General features: G+C 42.3%; 1 protein-coding gene across 12 annotated transcripts in view; it reads left to right on the top strand.

Annotated features, from left to right (window-relative positions):
• IST1 (IST1 factor associated with ESCRT-III) overlaps positions 1–16038 on the top strand; it is an 82214-nt gene that overhangs the window by 62686 nt on the left and 3490 nt on the right. For 4 of the 12 annotated variants that reach the window (XM_063796309.1, XM_054668067.2, XM_063796308.1 and 1 more), the window contains 8 exons: positions 6174–6276; positions 7009–7189; positions 7594–7681; positions 11271–11354; positions 11876–11986; positions 13005–13202; positions 13810–13902; positions 15294–15342. In XM_063796309.1, the coding sequence (XP_063652379.1) occupies positions 6174–6276; positions 7009–7189; positions 7594–7681; positions 11271–11354; positions 11876–11986; positions 13005–13202; positions 13810–13902; positions 15294–15342 (907 nt within the window). Of the gene's footprint in view, positions 1–6149; positions 6277–7008; positions 7190–7593; positions 7682–11270; positions 11355–11875; positions 11987–13004; positions 13203–13809; positions 13903–15293; positions 15343–16038 lie in introns of all 12 variants that reach the window. The other 8 variants (XM_063796314.1, XM_063796315.1, XM_063796310.1 and 5 more) reach the window with 7 other exon arrangements.

Genomic DNA, 16038 nt, shown 5'->3' with positions numbered 1-16038 from the left:
ATGCGTCTTCATGGTGCTGTGTACAAATTTCTGTGGTGGTGTGTGTCCAGGAATGGAATTGCTGTGTCTTAAGGTATATGGATACCTTTCATTAAAGCATACTTTTCATTAAATACTGCCAAATTAGTGTCTAAAATGGTCATATCAATTTATACATTTATATTGGCCAGTATTTGAAAGTCTACTTCTAATTTTTGCCAGTCTGGCAGGTATAATCTTATCTTTGTTAACATGTTCACTTCTAGGATTATACAAAATAGTAAATGAAAACTCGAGAATAACGCCTTAGGTTATCCTTCTCTTAGAAATGTCACTGTTTACTTGACAAGTTTGGTGTATCCGTGTTTAAGCTGGAGTAGTTGTCTACTAAGGGCAAGATCTTTGTAGGACCCATGATAGAGCCATACTCAGGAATATTTTTTGTACCTTTTTAAACCTAATTACCTTATTAATCATGGGTATATTGAGTAATTTAATGGCAAGTTGGATAATGTTCCTTAGGTTAATGTCTTCTAATTTCAGTCACTACTGATAAAAATAAATTGTGTGGGAGTTGATTTGTTATCTCGGTTATATAATAAAAGGCCTTGATGTACAGCAGTCCTCCCTTATCCATGTTTTCATTGTCTGGGGTTTCAGCTACTTTGGTCAAGTGTGGTCTAAAATTGCAGGAATAAACAGTTCATACATTTTAAATTGTGTGTCATTCCGAGTAGTTTGATGAAATCTCGTGCCATCCTGTTCATCCCACCTGGGATGTGAATTACCCCTTTGTCCAGCATATCCACGCTGTGTATGCTACCTGCCCATTAGTCACTTAGCCCTCTTGGATATCAGATTGAAAAACATGGTACTGGCCAGGTGTGGAGGCTCAAGTCTGTAATCCCAGCACTTTGGGAGGCCGAGGCAGGCGGATTACAAAGTCAGGAGATCGAGACCATCTTGGCTAACACGGTGAAACCCCGTCTCTACTAAAAATACAAAAAATTAGCTGGGTGTGGTGGCGGGCGCCCGTAGTCCGAGCTACTCGGGAGGCTGAGGCAGGAGAATGGCGTGAACCTGGGAGGCGGAGCTTGCAGTGGGCCGAGATTGCGCCGCTGCAGTCCAGCCTGGGTGACAGAGCAAGACTCTGTCTCAAAAAAAAAAAAAAAAAAGAAAAAAAAGAAAAAAAGGTACTATGTATAGGATTCGGTATGATCTGCGATTTCAGGCATCCACTAGGGTCTTGAAACGTAACCCTTGGATAAGGGGGTACTACTGTACTTCATAAGGGCAAGGGTGGTTATGTATTAATAGAAATATTCTTACTCAAGTATATGTGAATACATTTTTGTAAATATTCATCAATTTGGAGTATATAAGAGAAAATACTGAGGCTTCCCTTCAGCTCTACTTTCCAGAGTTAACACCATTAAAATGTTAATACCTGTTTTTATAGGCCCCTTCTCCATGCATTTATATATGTGTATAAAGTAGTAGTATAATGTATATGCTACTTTTCAGCTTGATTTAAAAACAAACAAAAAAAACATTGGGAGGCTGAGGTGGGTGGATCACTTGAGGTCAGGAGTTCAAGACCAGCGTGTCCAACATGGTGAAACCCCGTCTCTACTAAAAATACAAAAAATTAGCTAGGCGTGGTGGTGTGTGCCTATGATCTCAGTTACTTGGGAGGCTGAGGCAGGAGAATAGCTTGAACCCAGGAGGCAGAGGTTGCAGTGAGCGGTGATTGCACCACTGCACTCCAGCCTGGGCGAGAGTGAGACTCTTACGTCAAAAACAAAACAATAAAAGTAACACATCTTGGAGCTCCTCCCTTTCATTTGTTCAGCAGTTATTATCTGAGTGCGTGCTTTGTGCTAAAATGTTTTAGAATGCTACGTTACCTTTTTTTTAAAAAAAACTATTGCTATACAAAGTTCAGCCAGGTGTGGTGCTTCACGCCTGTAATCCCAGACACTCCGGAGGCTGAGGCAAGAGAATTGCTTGAACTTGGGAGGCAGGGGTTGCATTGAGCTAAGATCACAGCACTGCCCTCCAGCCTGGGCGACAAAGTGAAGACTGTCTCAAAAACAAACAAAACACCAAAAAACAAAACAAAACTACTGCCATGTATCCCATAAAATAGATGTGTCTTAATTTAATCAGTTTCTAATTGGTGGAATTTAGGTGATTTTATCATTGTATGTTCCCCTCTGTATACATGTGAATGTGAACTGTTCTTCAGGATAGACATTTAAACTTCGATTTTTTTTTTTTTTTTTTTTTTTTTGAGACAGGGTTTTGCTCTGTTGCCCAGGCTGGAGTGCAGTGGCACAGTAATGGCTCACATTAGCCTTGACTTCCCAGGCTCCAGTGATCCTCCCACTCTTGCCTCCGGAGTAGCTGGAACTACAGGCTCGCACCACCATGCCATGGCGAATTTTTGTAGTTTTGGTACAGTTGAAGTTTCACCATGTTGCCCGGGCTGGTCTCACTCCTGAGCTCAAGTCTCTGCCTCCCAAAGTGTTGGGATTACAGGTGTGAGCCACTACTCCCGGCCAAACTTGGAAGTTTGAAAGAGTGACCTTGAGAGGTGGTGCCAATTTACGTTTCCAGCAGGAGTTTGAGAATGCACCAGTTTTCTCACTCATCATCATGATCAAGTTTAGAATAATCTCCATTGCAGATTTCCCCCCAAATATTGCTTACCTTTTAATTTTTTTATAGTTTAGGTAATTTTTCCATACAAAATAATTTTATGTCTCTTCTTAAAAAGGCCTATTCTGTCTCCATTATAAAAATTTTTTTTTTGAGACGGAATCTCGCTCTGTCACTCAGGCTGGAGTGCGGTGGCGCGGTCTCAGCTTACTGCAAGCTCCGCCTCCTGGGTTCACGCCATTCTCTTGCCTCAGCCTCCTGAGAAGCTGGGACTACAGGCGCCCGCCACCATGCCTGGCTAATTTTTTGTATTTTTAGTGGAGATGGGGTTTCACCGTGTTAGCCAGGATGGTCTCGATCTCCTGACTTCGTGATCTGCCCACCTCGGCCTCCCAAAGGACTGGGATTACAGGTGTGAGCCACCGCGCCCAGCCTAAAATATTCTTTTATGTTTATCCTATGTTAATAGTTTTATTTTAGCTCTTGAGAATTAAAAATTTAACTGTGGTGAAGAACACATGGCAACATGAAATTTACCAACTTACCTGTTTTTAGGTGTAGAATTCAGTAGTGTGTACTCACATCGTTGTGCAACAGATCTCCATAAACTTTCATCTTTCAAAACTGAAACTCTGTACTCATTAAACAATTCCCTATTTCCCCCTACTCTCGGACCCTGGTAACCACCATTCTACTTTCTGTTTCTCTGAATTTTAGATACCTCACAAAAGCAGAATCTTACAGTATTTGTTTTTCGTGACTGGCTTATTTCACTTACCATGATGTCCTCAAATTTCATCCATGTTGTAGCATGTGATGGGTAGGATTTCCTTTCCTTTCTAAGGCTGATTAGTACTCTGTTGTATGTGTAGACCACATTTTGTTTATCCATGCATCCCTCAGTGGCCATTTGGGTTGCCTCCAGCTCTTGGCCATTGTGAATAATGCTGCTGGGAACATAGGTATGCAAATAGCTCTTTAAAGTTCTGCTTTCCGTTCTTTTGGATATATACCAGAAGTGGGATTTCTAGATTATGTGGTAGTTCCATTTTTAATTTTAATTTTTGAGGAACCGCCATACTGTCTTTCCATAATGGTTGTACCGTTTTGCAATCCCACCAACAGTGCACAAGGGTTCCATTTTCTCCACAGCGTCGTCAGTACTTGAAATTTTCTTTTTTTTTTTTTTTTTGATAGTAGCCATCCTAATGGGTGTGAGGTGGTATCTCATTGTGATTTCATTTTGCCTTTCTCTAGAAATTAATGATATTGGCACTTTTGATATGCTTATTGACCATTTGTATATCATTTTTGGAGAAATATCTTCAAGTATTTTGCCCAGTTTTTAATCAGGTTGTTGTTATTGAGTTACAGGAGTCATTTACATGCAATTAGCTCTTGGTTTTTGTTTGTTTGTTTTTGAGACAGAGTCTTGCTCTCTCACCCAGCCTGGAATACTGTGGTGTGATCTTGGCTCACCACAGCCTCTGCTTCTGGGACTCTAGCAATCCTCCCAGCTCAGCCTCCCGAGTAGCTGGGACCACAGGTGCATGCCACCACGCCCGGCTAATTTTTGTATTTTTTGTAAAGATGGGGTTTCTCCATGTTGCCTAGGCTTGTCTTGAACTCATGGGCCCAAGCAATCCTCCCACCTTGGCCTCCCAAAGGACTGGGATTACAGACATAAGCCACCACACTCACACCCTACTATTTAGCTTTTTATTTTTGGATACGGAGTTTCACTCTTGTTGCCCAGGCTGGAGTGCAATGGTGTGATCTCAGCTCACTGCAAACTCCGCCTCCTGGGTTAAAGCAATTCTCCTGCCTCAGCCTCCGGAGTAGCTGGGATTACAGGCATGCGCCACCACGCCTGGCTAATTTGGTATTTTTAGTAGAGATGGGGTTTCTCCGTGTTGGTCAGGCTGATCTCGAACTCCCGACCTCAGGTGATCCACCCACCTAGGCCTCCCAAAGTGCTGGGATTACAGGCGTGAGCCACTGCGCCCAGCCGGTTTTTGTTGTTTGTTTGTTGTTTTTCCAGTAGAATACAGGTTCATTTGAGGACAGGGGTTGTACCTTTTTTTTTTTTTTTTTGAGACAGAGTCTTGCTCCTTCTCCAGGCTGGAGTTGCACGATCTTGGCTCACTGCAACCTCCACCTCCCGGGTTCAAGCGATTCTCCTGTTTCAGCCTCCCGAGTAGCTGGGACTACAGGTGTGCGTCACCATGCCCAGCTAATTTTTTTTGTATTTTTAGTAGAGATGGGGTTTCACCATGTTGGCCAGGATGGTCTCCATCTCCTGACCTCATGATCTGCCCACCTCGGCCTCCCAAAGTGCTAGGATTACAGATGTGAGCCGCCGCACCCAGCCAGGAGTGTACCTTAATTTATGCTTTTTATCTCCATCAAGCCAATGTCTCACATACAGGTAATCAGTAAATACTTATTGCATGGATTGAACATAATTTAATTACTGGATTCCAGATACTTGATGACATAAATGCCCCATTTTAACCTGGGACTTAGGTTAATTCTTAAATGTAGGGTAAAGGCTTTTGGGGGCAGTTTTACAAAAGGAAAACACATCTGATGTTTTTTATTAGTGGTTAATTCACTAGTAGACAAGTACTTTTCCTACTGCTCTTTCTTTCTTTGGTGCTCTTTTGATTTGTCTGTTCTTCAGTTACTTTGTTTGACCTATCTTTTGTTTGGATATTACATGTTTTTAAGTTTGAGTCCAGAATTTAAATTTAGAGAAATAGAAATTGTGCTGTTTTGAAATAGAATGCACAGTGCTCAGTGCACAATGGTATACCCTAAAGTCTTGCGGATAGAGGAGGGGTGGTTTTGTTTACTGTAACTCTGCTATTCAGTGAAATTCCTGGTAAAGAGCCTTCTGTTGTAGAATTTTGTAGAGCAGTGTTTTCCTTGGACTTTTCACCCCTTTGTGTAACCCTGTATGTGAGTAGATGTCAATGATATTTCTGTACTCTTGGGTACTAGCTTTTCCCCAAAAATTGAGACTTGTTGGCAGGATTTGGGGAGTTAAGATGAAAATATTTTCAATTATGGGTCTAAATTTAATCATCTTCCCCCATTGCCATCCCTGTTGAGATTTTTTTGGGAGAAGCAGGGAGCCCTTCTGCTTCTTTATCTTTTTATCACACCACCCCCATGCCAATATCTAGGTATTAATTTCATCTGTCACCAAATTCTTTCAGCTGTGCCTTTAAAGTAGATTTCAAATCCAGTTGCTGACACTGCTAACCACCCTAGTCTGAGCTATTACCATCTCTTGTCTGGATGATAATAATAGCCTTCCCATTGGTCTTCCTGCTTCCAGTATTATCCTTCCCCAATCAGTTTTCTTTACAACAGCCAAAACAATCTGTAAAAAATGTGAATTAGATCATGTCATTTTCCTGTATTAGAAAAACACTCTGTTTTTGTTTCACATGATTCACCCCTAAGAGGTGTTAGTTCCTGAACTAATGTTGACTTGAAAATAGTCATTGTGCTTCTTCTGTTTCTAGGAGGAACAGCACAGCATGCTGGGCTCTGGATTTAAAGCTGAGCGCTTAAGAGTGAATTTGAGATTAGTCATAAATCGCCTTAAACTATTGGAGAAAAAGAAAAGTGAGTAGTGTACTTTTTTCCCCCAAAAATAAATCACTGGATACTAGTACCCCAGTAATGGGTCTTTCAGGCCAGTACTATGAAGTCTTAGGGATCATATTTTTTTGTTGTTGTTGTTGTTGAGACAGGGTCTCACTCTGTCGCCCAGGATGGAGTGCAGTGGTGTGATCTCGGCTCACTGCAACCTCCATCTCGTGGGTTCAAGCGATTCTTGTGCCTCAGCCTCCCAAGTAGCTGGGATTACAGGTGTGTGCCACCACACCTGGCTAATTTTCATGTTTTTAGTAGAGACGGGATTTCACCACGTTGGCCAGGCTGGTCTTGCACTCATGACCTCAAAGTCATCTGCCTGCCTCAGCCTCCCAAAGTGCTGGGATTACAGGCGTGAGCTACCATGCCTGCCCTGGGATCATATCTTTTAAGCTTTGGATGCATTTCTGCCCTTTGTGACTTTTAGACTGAGTACTTTTTTTGCAGAGAAAGGGACATACTCTGTTGTTGTGGCATTAGGTCACCTGACTCCTGAGTTGGAAATGTCAAGCCACATGAGCTATATTTTCTCACCTAGACAGAGTAGCAAATTCTACAGTAGAGGGGATGGGTAGATTTGCTAAAGGAGAGGAGCTAGGATATAGTAGAAACACCCAGTTCTTCCTGTTGGGGGGAGATTGGTCTGTAGGCCAGATGCAAGTGCTCTACTGCTGTGAGATCGGAGTGGGATTTGTGTCTTAGCGGAACTGGCCCAGAAAGCAAGGAAGGAGATTGCTGACTATCTGGCTGCTGGGAAAGATGAACGAGCTCGGATCCGTGTGGAGCACATTATCCGCGAAGACTACCTCGTGGAGGCCATGGAGATCCTGGAGCTGTACTGTGACCTGCTGCTGGCTCGGTTTGGCCTTATCCAGTCTATGAAGTAAGATATTTTGATTCAGAGACCTAAATCATTTCTGGAATTTGAGAAAGGAGTAATATGATCTCTTTCTGCATTAAGGGACTATTTCACATGCCCAAGGATCTGCTTCCTAACAGTTGCTGAAAGGCCTGTTAAAAAGAAAATACAGAATCTGAAACTGAGAAGCCTAAATTTGAGTCTTGGCTCGACCATTTTCCGAGTTCATGGCCTTGAGCTTGTTGCCTAGTTTTGAGTTCCTCCAAAAGTAAAATAAGATCACGAAAATGGCTAGAAGCCTAGAGTTATTGTGAGAATCTAGTGAGATTCACAGAATAGCTTCGGAGGCTATAAAGTATATGAAACAAAAGCTAGGATTTTGTTGGTTTGTTTTAAAGAATGTTATATTAATTTTTTTCCTTGATTAGGGAACTAGATTCTGGTCTGGCTGAATCTGTGTCTACATTGATCTGGGCTGCTCCTCGACTCCAGTCAGAAGTGGCTGAGTTGAAAATAGTGAGTACAAGTAGTTTCAGTGATGTCTGTAGCTTTTCATATTGTTAGAAAGGTTGGTTAATATAAGTTACTTCTGCTGATTTGACCAGATATTTTGTACCATTCTTATGTTGCTTTTGAAATAGGTTTTGTAAATTTGTTTCTCCCTTTCAGCCTTATATCGTAGAATAGAACAGTGTTTTGCAAACTTGAGCAGTTTTTTTAAGGAGCAAAGTTTTGTGTATCTCCAGTTTTGTCTTAATGTTATTTAACTCTATGCAAATAGAAAAGTTCTTATACAACTGTAAACCAGTAAAGTTAAAATAACATTAAGGTGACAGATGTTTTTGCTTTATTTATTAATTCCAGAAATATTTATTAAATAAATTGTATGAGCTATGTAAGTGCTGGGGGTAACAGTGGTGAACAAAATATGGCACCAGCCATACTCCTGTAGCTTAGAGTCCAGCAGAAGAGACAGACATTAACCAGAAAATTGCACATCACAACATGGATATGGTACTGACTCCTAGGATACAAATTCAGTTGTGTTGTTTTCTATTTTCTACATCTTTGCCTTTCTGTTTTATTTCCTAGGAGACTGTGTCATTCTTATCTCTCAACCCATCTACTGAGATTTCCTTGTTTTCTAGGTTTTTTTCAAGAGCTCTTTTTAATTCTCTGAATATTTTTTATGGTTTGTTTCATGGCTACAATTTTTTCTAAGTCTCTGAGGATATTAATTATGGTTTATTTTTAAACTTCTGTCATGTTTGTTTCTCTCAAGTTCATTTTTCCTATTTCTTAGTTTTATAGTAGAGGCTTTCCAAAGATTTAGTGGTCCTTGGCTGTCGGTTTACATTTAAGAGTGAGGCACTAAAAAGGAGATTGGAACCTCTCGTGTGCATGGGTGGGTTTTTACTGCCAGATGCCTTCATTGCTGAGTGATCTGGTTAAGCTCTTATTTGGAGGAATTCCAGACTGTGAGGAACTAGTCATCTTTCCTTGGGTTGGTCGTTTTCTCCAGAATCCTCCTATCTTCTGTCGAGTGTATAAGCTAGCTGCCAGCATTTCTGAGAGCCCAGTGGAGAAGGAAGCCAAAAATCTATTTGATACATAGAAGACTTACACTTAATTCTTCTGTTGTAAGTATCACTGTTGTCTCCTGTGTGTAGACTCGAGTCCCTTTAGTTTACTCCCCCCAGAGAATAAATTTCCAATAGTCCAATAGGGTACCAGGGATAGTAATTGAGTTTTGTGGGCAGAGAAGAGGGACAGTAGAGGCAACTGATGCATATGTAGACTTTTTTTTTTTTTTTTTTTTTTTTGAGATGGAGTCTTGCACTGTCGCCTGGGCTGGAGTGCAGTGGTACAATTTTGGCTCACTGCAACCTCTGCCTCCTGGGTTCAAGCGATTCTTTTGCCTCATCGTCCTTAGTAGCTGGGATTACAGGTGCCCGCCACACGCCGAGCTAATTTTTTGTATTTTTGGTAGAGACGGGGTTTCATCATGTTGACCAGGCTGGTCTCGAACTCCTGACCTCGTGATCCGCCTGCCTCGGCCTCCCAAAGTGTTGGGATTACAGGCGTGAGCCACCATGTTCAGCCATTTTTGGTCTCTTCTGTACTCCTTTAAAATTAATTTTGGAAAAGGCTTAAATATGTTACAAAACTCAAAAGCCATAAACAGAGTGATAAATTAATGTGAATAAAAAAATCTCTGTGTAGTATAAACCAGCCAAAACAAAAACCATAAAACACAAATGCCATTTATATCATAGGTGTCAGGTACCCCTGAAAGTCTTCATAATGAACAGTGAGAACTCTCCTACTGGGCTTCTGGAATGTTGGGACCACTCTGGTCCAATGCTACTGTCGTTTCCTATCTGGAAATGAGAGTAGCTTCTTGAATATTCTTCCTATTCCTACTTTGGCTTCTTTTAATCTATTCACCATTCCATCAGAACCACCTGAGGGTTTTGTCCAAAACACAGCTCCGATCCTCTTGCTTTAAAGCCCATTAGTAGCTTTCTGTTGCTCTTGTGATAGAAACAAAACTCCCTGATACAGCCTACATGGTCGTGCATTGTCTGGCTCCCACCTCCCTTTTTCATTTCTTACCACACTCCTTGGCCTCTGCACTAGAGGCTCACTGGCTGATTGCAGGCTTGAGAACTGACCGTGTTTGTTTCTGCCAGAGGCCTTTGCACTGCTGTTTTCTTTTCCTGGAATGCGCTTCCTTCCCTATTTAGTTAACTCCTAGTCATCCTTTATTATTTGAGACGGTCTTGATCTGTCACCCAGGCTGGAGTGCAGTGGCACGATCTTGCCTCACTGCAGCCTCGGCTTCCTGGGCTCAACTGATCATCCTCCCACCTCAGCCCCCTGAGTAGCTGAGACAAGAGGTGCGTGCCACCATGCCCAGCTAATTTTTGTATCTTTTAAAAATAGAGACTAGGGTTTTGCTACGTTGCCCAGGCTGGTCTTGAACACCTGAACTCAAGTGATCAGCCTGCCTCAGCCTCACAAAGTGTTAGGATTACAGGCATGAGCCACGATGCCTGGCCTTAGTCATCCTTTAAATCTCAGCAAAGCATCAGTTCCCTCAGGAAGCCTTACCTGACTTTTCTGATTAGATTTGATTCTGCTGTTAGAAGCTGGTGATAGCATGGTGCACCTTCCCTTGGTATCACTTACTGTAGTTGCAGTTGTACCTTTATCTGTGTGATTATTTTGTTAGAAATGCTTGTTCCCCAGTGCCACAGAGAAATAGCACTCAAATATAAATTTATTTCAGCAAGGCAATTTTTACCTTCTGCAGAAAGGGTGCTCCTTGCAGATGGAACAATGGCGAGCGCACACTGAACAAAGGGGGTAAAAATATTTATATTCTATACATCTGGACCCTACTGCTGTGTCCTGATTCCATTGGCTGGAACTGGACCTCACAGTCTGGGCTACACCCGTTTGGCTAAAGGTTTTAAAAGTTTTTAAAATAGATATATGCAAGGGAGAAGAAAGGAAAAGAGGAACTTGCTTATGAGAAGACTTAGAAAAGTACTAACATTCCCAAATAAGGAAGGGGCATAGGCTGCGAGCTGGGACTTGCCTGTGAGCACATCTAGCACAGATATCTTGGTTAAAGTACAAGGACATAGAATGTATTTCTTATATTTAACAGCTACATAGGATACGGCTTAACAAAGAGTTATTAGCACAAAGCAAGGAGGCTTGAAGGAAGTTAGTCTTTTAAAAGAAACTTATTTCTAACACTTATGATTTATTCTTTAACAAGGGAAATTTTGAAGAGGAAACTTTACTTTGTACAATTTGATTAATGTAAGACTCTATAAGAGTAAGAACAGTATCTGTTTTGTTCATTTTATTTATATTGTATAATACTCATGATAGTGTTTGGCACTCGAGTGCTGCTCATTGGATGGATGGATGGATGAACAAATAGTGGATTAATGCATACCCCTTAAGGTTTTGCAGACTCCAGTGTTTTGGAAATCTTGTAATAGACGCGTGTTTACTGTTGCCAGGAAGAAGCTTAAAGCAGTCCGTTGGAGTGGTCTCTATTATTATTTGCTGTCCTTTTTCTTTTTAGGTTGCTGATCAGCTCTGTGCCAAGTATAGCAAGGAATATGGCAAGCTATGTAGGACCAACCAGATTGGAACTGTGAATGACAGGGTAATGAACATACTTGGTAAACATGAAGGCAGTGTGTGGGAGCAGTTTATTGTACTGCTTGTGGCAATTCTAGTGGGTACCACTGTATTGCTCAGTATGGGGTTTCACCTTTCATAGTGGGGCGAGGAGGACAGCTGTGTGGCTGGCAGTGTGGTCCAGTCCTTAACACCTGCCCAATTCCTCTGGTTACTGTCATTCCTGACTCCACTTTCCCACTTGGTATGCCTCGTGTCATTTGTGAAGGTTGGAAGTGAGGTGGGGAGAAGGGTGGATGAATTGAACTGTGGAAGGCAGCAGTATCATCTTTTGCCAGCATCTGGGTCATGTGTAATGAGAATGTGAAAGAGAGACTTGGGTCCTCTGATGTGTCTTGTGACTCTGAAAAAAATCATTTAACTGCTCTGAACCTTTTTTTCCCTCAATATTACCTGTAAAATGAGAGGAGCTAACTTCACATAGTGAGGTGAGGATTAGGCTGGTTGGTATACATGCATCTTAGCCCTGGGTCTTTTTACTTACAGCTAATGCACAAGCTGAGTGTGGAAGCCCCACCCAAAATCCTGGTGGAGAGATACCTGATTGAAATTGCAAAGAATTACAATGTACCCTATGAACCTGACTCTGTGGTCATGGTAAGTTTATCCCAGAATACAAAGAAAAATGAGTTTGTAGGTATGACCTTCTTTGGAAAACAAAAAAAAATATTCTTTGCACTAACTTAAATTTGTGTGAGTTTAAGCCTTTGTCCAGTTAGTACCTTTATGACAATAAATGTGCCTGCATATCTCACAGGGTACTTAAGGAATTAGATGAATGACAACACTTTGAGAGGGTCAAAACCTTGATACAAATGTAAAATGGCACTATTACTGCTACTTTTTGGTGAACTTCAGGAATTGAGAAACCTCCTGTTCATAGCAAGAAATGCCCAAGACCCAAACAGTTCCCGAAACATTTATTGGGTACCCACCATGTGTCTGATAGTGCACAGAAAGCTGAGGATACAGGGATAAAAAATCATCCACCAGTTGGCCAGGTGCAGTGGCTGGCTCACGCCTGTAATCCCAGCACTTTGGGAGGCTGAGGCGGGCGGATCACAAGGTCAGGAGATCGAGACCATCCTGGCTAACACGGTGAAACCCTGTCTCTACTAAAAATACAAAAAATTAGCTGGGTGTGGTGGTGGGCACCTGTAATCTCAGCTACTCGGGAGGCTGAGGCAGGAGAATGGCTTGAACCCAGGAGGTGGAAGAGCTTGTGGTGAGCCAAGATTTTGCCACTGCACTCCAGCCTGGGTGACAGAGTGAGACTCCGTCTCAAAAAAAAAACATCCGCCAGTTAAGGTCAGTGGGGTGTGGTGGATGCTTTGGTGTGTACTGCTCAGACATCCCTATTACCCACAGTTGGAAAAACCATCAGGTCCATTCCAGCTGCAGAAGTCATTGGGGAATTGGCTGAGGCCTTTGTTGTGACTGTGTTGCAGCCCAACTTCTCCTTCCACCTAACTCTGCCTTTTCTTCCCCCACAGGTGTTGATCCCAGAAGCACTCCAGTAAACTTGCTTTATGCAAATCTCCATCTCAGACTCCGCTTTCTGGGGAACCTGGCCTTGGACATGGGTTAATGACCTGGGTTTCTCTTTTTTTCTCAGGCAGAAGCTCCTCCTGGGGTAGAGACAGATCTTATTGATGTTGGATTCACAGATGATGTGAAGAAAGGAGGCCCTGGAAGAGGGGGTGGTGGCTTCACAGCACCAGTTGGTGGACCTGATGGAACGGTGCCAATGCCCATGCCCATGCCTATGCCATCTGCAAATACGCCTTTCTCATATCCACTGCCAAAGGGACCAGTAAGTATACATAAGTGTGGATGTAAGCTTTAGAAAATGTTATAGATAACAAGTTGGCTCTGTGAACACACTCAGGAATCATAGGTTGTCAGGAGCCATTAGCAGTAAGAACATTTGGTATTAGCTGGCAGTCATCTTGTGGGGAAAAAACACATTGGATTCAGAGAAGGTCTTTTAGTTCAGCTGTAGGAAAATCTATAGAGTTGGTGCTAGAAAAACACTTTTCATATAGGTTTACTGAATATCTTTGGGATCTGTTATAGTCATACTAGTAGTTTTTTCCACAAATGAATAAACCACCAATTATTACCAGGCAGAACAACCTTTGTAGATAAGATGGTCATTGGTAGTAAGAAAGTCTCATTGGAGTTTTCCCTTCTAAACACTGAAGCACTTGATTAAATAAAGAATAGCCTTTGGCTCTAGATCTTTAAAAATCTGGAATCCTGACCACATGTGGTCCTTTTGGGCATTTTTAAGGATCTTGAATATTTATATATATTTAGTATGAGAATATAAATGTATTTCTTTCTCCCTTCCCATACCCAAACCTTTGAGATTGCAAACTGGAGGCAGTGTCTCTGATGTTGCCTTTCTCCTCTTACAGTCAGATTTCAATGGACTGCCAATGGGGACTTATCAGGCCTTTCCCAATATTCATCCACCTCAGATACCAGCAACTCCCCCATCGTATGAATCTGTAAGTGCCTGAGCCTCTTTTATAAGCAACAGGAGAGTGAATGCCATGAAGAGCGAGCAAAATAATGACCACAGGGAAGGCAGAGTTTTGATCAACTCCTAGTACTGTCATCATTTTTGCTTTGGGATTTTTGTGTTGCTTTATAACACTACCCTGGAAATGTGGAGTGGGTGGTGATGGCAGTATCATTGGTGGCAATGCTTTGTCTGCAATTAAGCCAGGAATCAGGAAGGAACTGCAGATTTCTTAGAAAGTTGTAGTGCTCTATGAGGGCACTTAACCAGTTGTTTTGACTGACTAGGCAGATAATCACACTGAGCTGATACAATCGTGGTGCTAAAGTATCATAATTATTAAAATATTAGTCCTATGTGTTCTCAACACATGTAGAGGAAGAGTGACCAGATTGATCTTAATCAGAAATGTCCAGTTACATGTCGGCCGACAGCATTGATTTCACATTTTAGTATTCTAGTTAAAATTTGCTAATGAATAGCTAATATAATACCTCGAACTGTAGGTGGTTCAGGTTACTTGTTTTTGACCAGCCTTGTTTCTTCAGTTACTGTAGGCCTTTTGAGACCTGTCTCCATCTAGTATTTTACTGAGAAACAAATTGGTGTGGCATTTGCTATGTAAATTACTCATCTAGGAAGATCTTCCTGTTCCTGAGCTTGCTTTCTGTTCTTTCCTTTGGTTCCCATCTGTAGCTGATGTGTTCTACCTTGGGCCTGAGTTTTTCTTATGCTTTCCTTTTGCATGCGTCACATAAGCCACAGCTGTTGGTAGGAATGAGGTCGAAAATCTTCATCAGTATTTGAGGACTTGGTTCTTAAGATATATTCAAGAATGCTTTCCCTTTGCCCAAAGGTGAAAGTATCATTAAAGTTGTCTTAGTATGGTAAGGATTTTTTTTTCTCTGCTTGGCAGTTAAGAGTTCAACATGGGGCTGGGCTTGGTGGTTCACGCCTGTAATCCCAGCACTTTGGGAGGCTTAGGCAGGCGTTCGAGACCAGCCTGGGCAACGTGGCGAAACCCTGTCTCTACCCAAAATACAAAAATTGGCCAGGCATAGTGCTGCATGCCTGTGGTCCTAGCTATGCAGGAGGCTGAGGCGGGGCAATGGCTGGAGGCCAGGAAGTGGAGGCTGTGGTGAGCCGTGATTGTATCACTGCACTCCAGCCTGGGTGACAGAAGGAGACCCTGTCTCAAAATCAAAGGAGTTCAACATAGTATCTACCTGATTGGAAAAAATGCAGGGGCAGTTTCTTTGGAACAGGCTCTGTTGCATTTGGTGAGCAACTTAACTTTTGGAAACACAGGGGCTTACACCAGTACTTTCTCCAGTGACACTATTGCTGTCTCCTCTGGTAACAATCTTTGTGTTTCAGGTAGATGACATTAATGCTGATAAGAATATCTCTTCTGCACAGATTGTTGGTGAGTAGTATCAATCAGAAACCTGCAGAGCTCAGTGCTGAACCCTCTGCTGTTTTCTCATTATTGTTCCTCCCTTAGAGACCGTTTCCATGTCCATGGAATTCTATCTGCATGCCCTGTTCTCTTCCCAAATGCTAAAATAGAAGTCAGGATATCCTGCTTCTAAGTACAAATCCTAAGTGATAGCTTAGTGATTTTTTTTTTTTTTTTTTGAGATGGAGTCTTGCTCCGTTGTCCAGGCTGGAGTGCAGTGTCGTGATCTTGGCTCACTGCAAGCTCCGCCTCCCAGGTTCACACCATTCTCCTGCCTCAGCCTCCTGAGTAGCTGGGACTACAGGCGCCCGCCACCATGCCTGGCTAATTTTTTTGTATTTTTAGTAGAGACGGGGTTTCACCGTGTTAGCCAGGATGGTCTTGATCTCCTGACCTTGTGATCCGCCTGCCTTGGCCTCCCAAAGTGCTTGGATTACAGACATGAGCCACCGCCCCCAGCTATTTTTTTTTTTTTTTTTTTTTTTTTTGAGACGGAGTCTTGCTCTGTTGCCCAGGCTGGAGTGTGGTGGCACAGTCTTGGCTCACTGCAACCTCTGCCTCCCGGGTTCAGGCTATTCTCCTGCCTCACCTCTTGAGTAGCTGGGATTATAGGCACACGCCACCACGCCCAGCTAATTTTTGTATTTTTAGTAGAGACAGGGT

The sequence above is a fragment of the Pan troglodytes genome, chromosome 18 (genome assembly GCF_028858775.2).
Source record: "Pan troglodytes isolate AG18354 chromosome 18, NHGRI_mPanTro3-v2.0_pri, whole genome shotgun sequence".
Classification (NCBI taxonomy): Eukaryota; Metazoa; Chordata; class Mammalia; order Primates; family Hominidae; genus Pan; species Pan troglodytes.
Note: the sequence above shows the minus strand (reverse complement) of the source record. Positions and strands in the feature narration are given on the sequence as shown.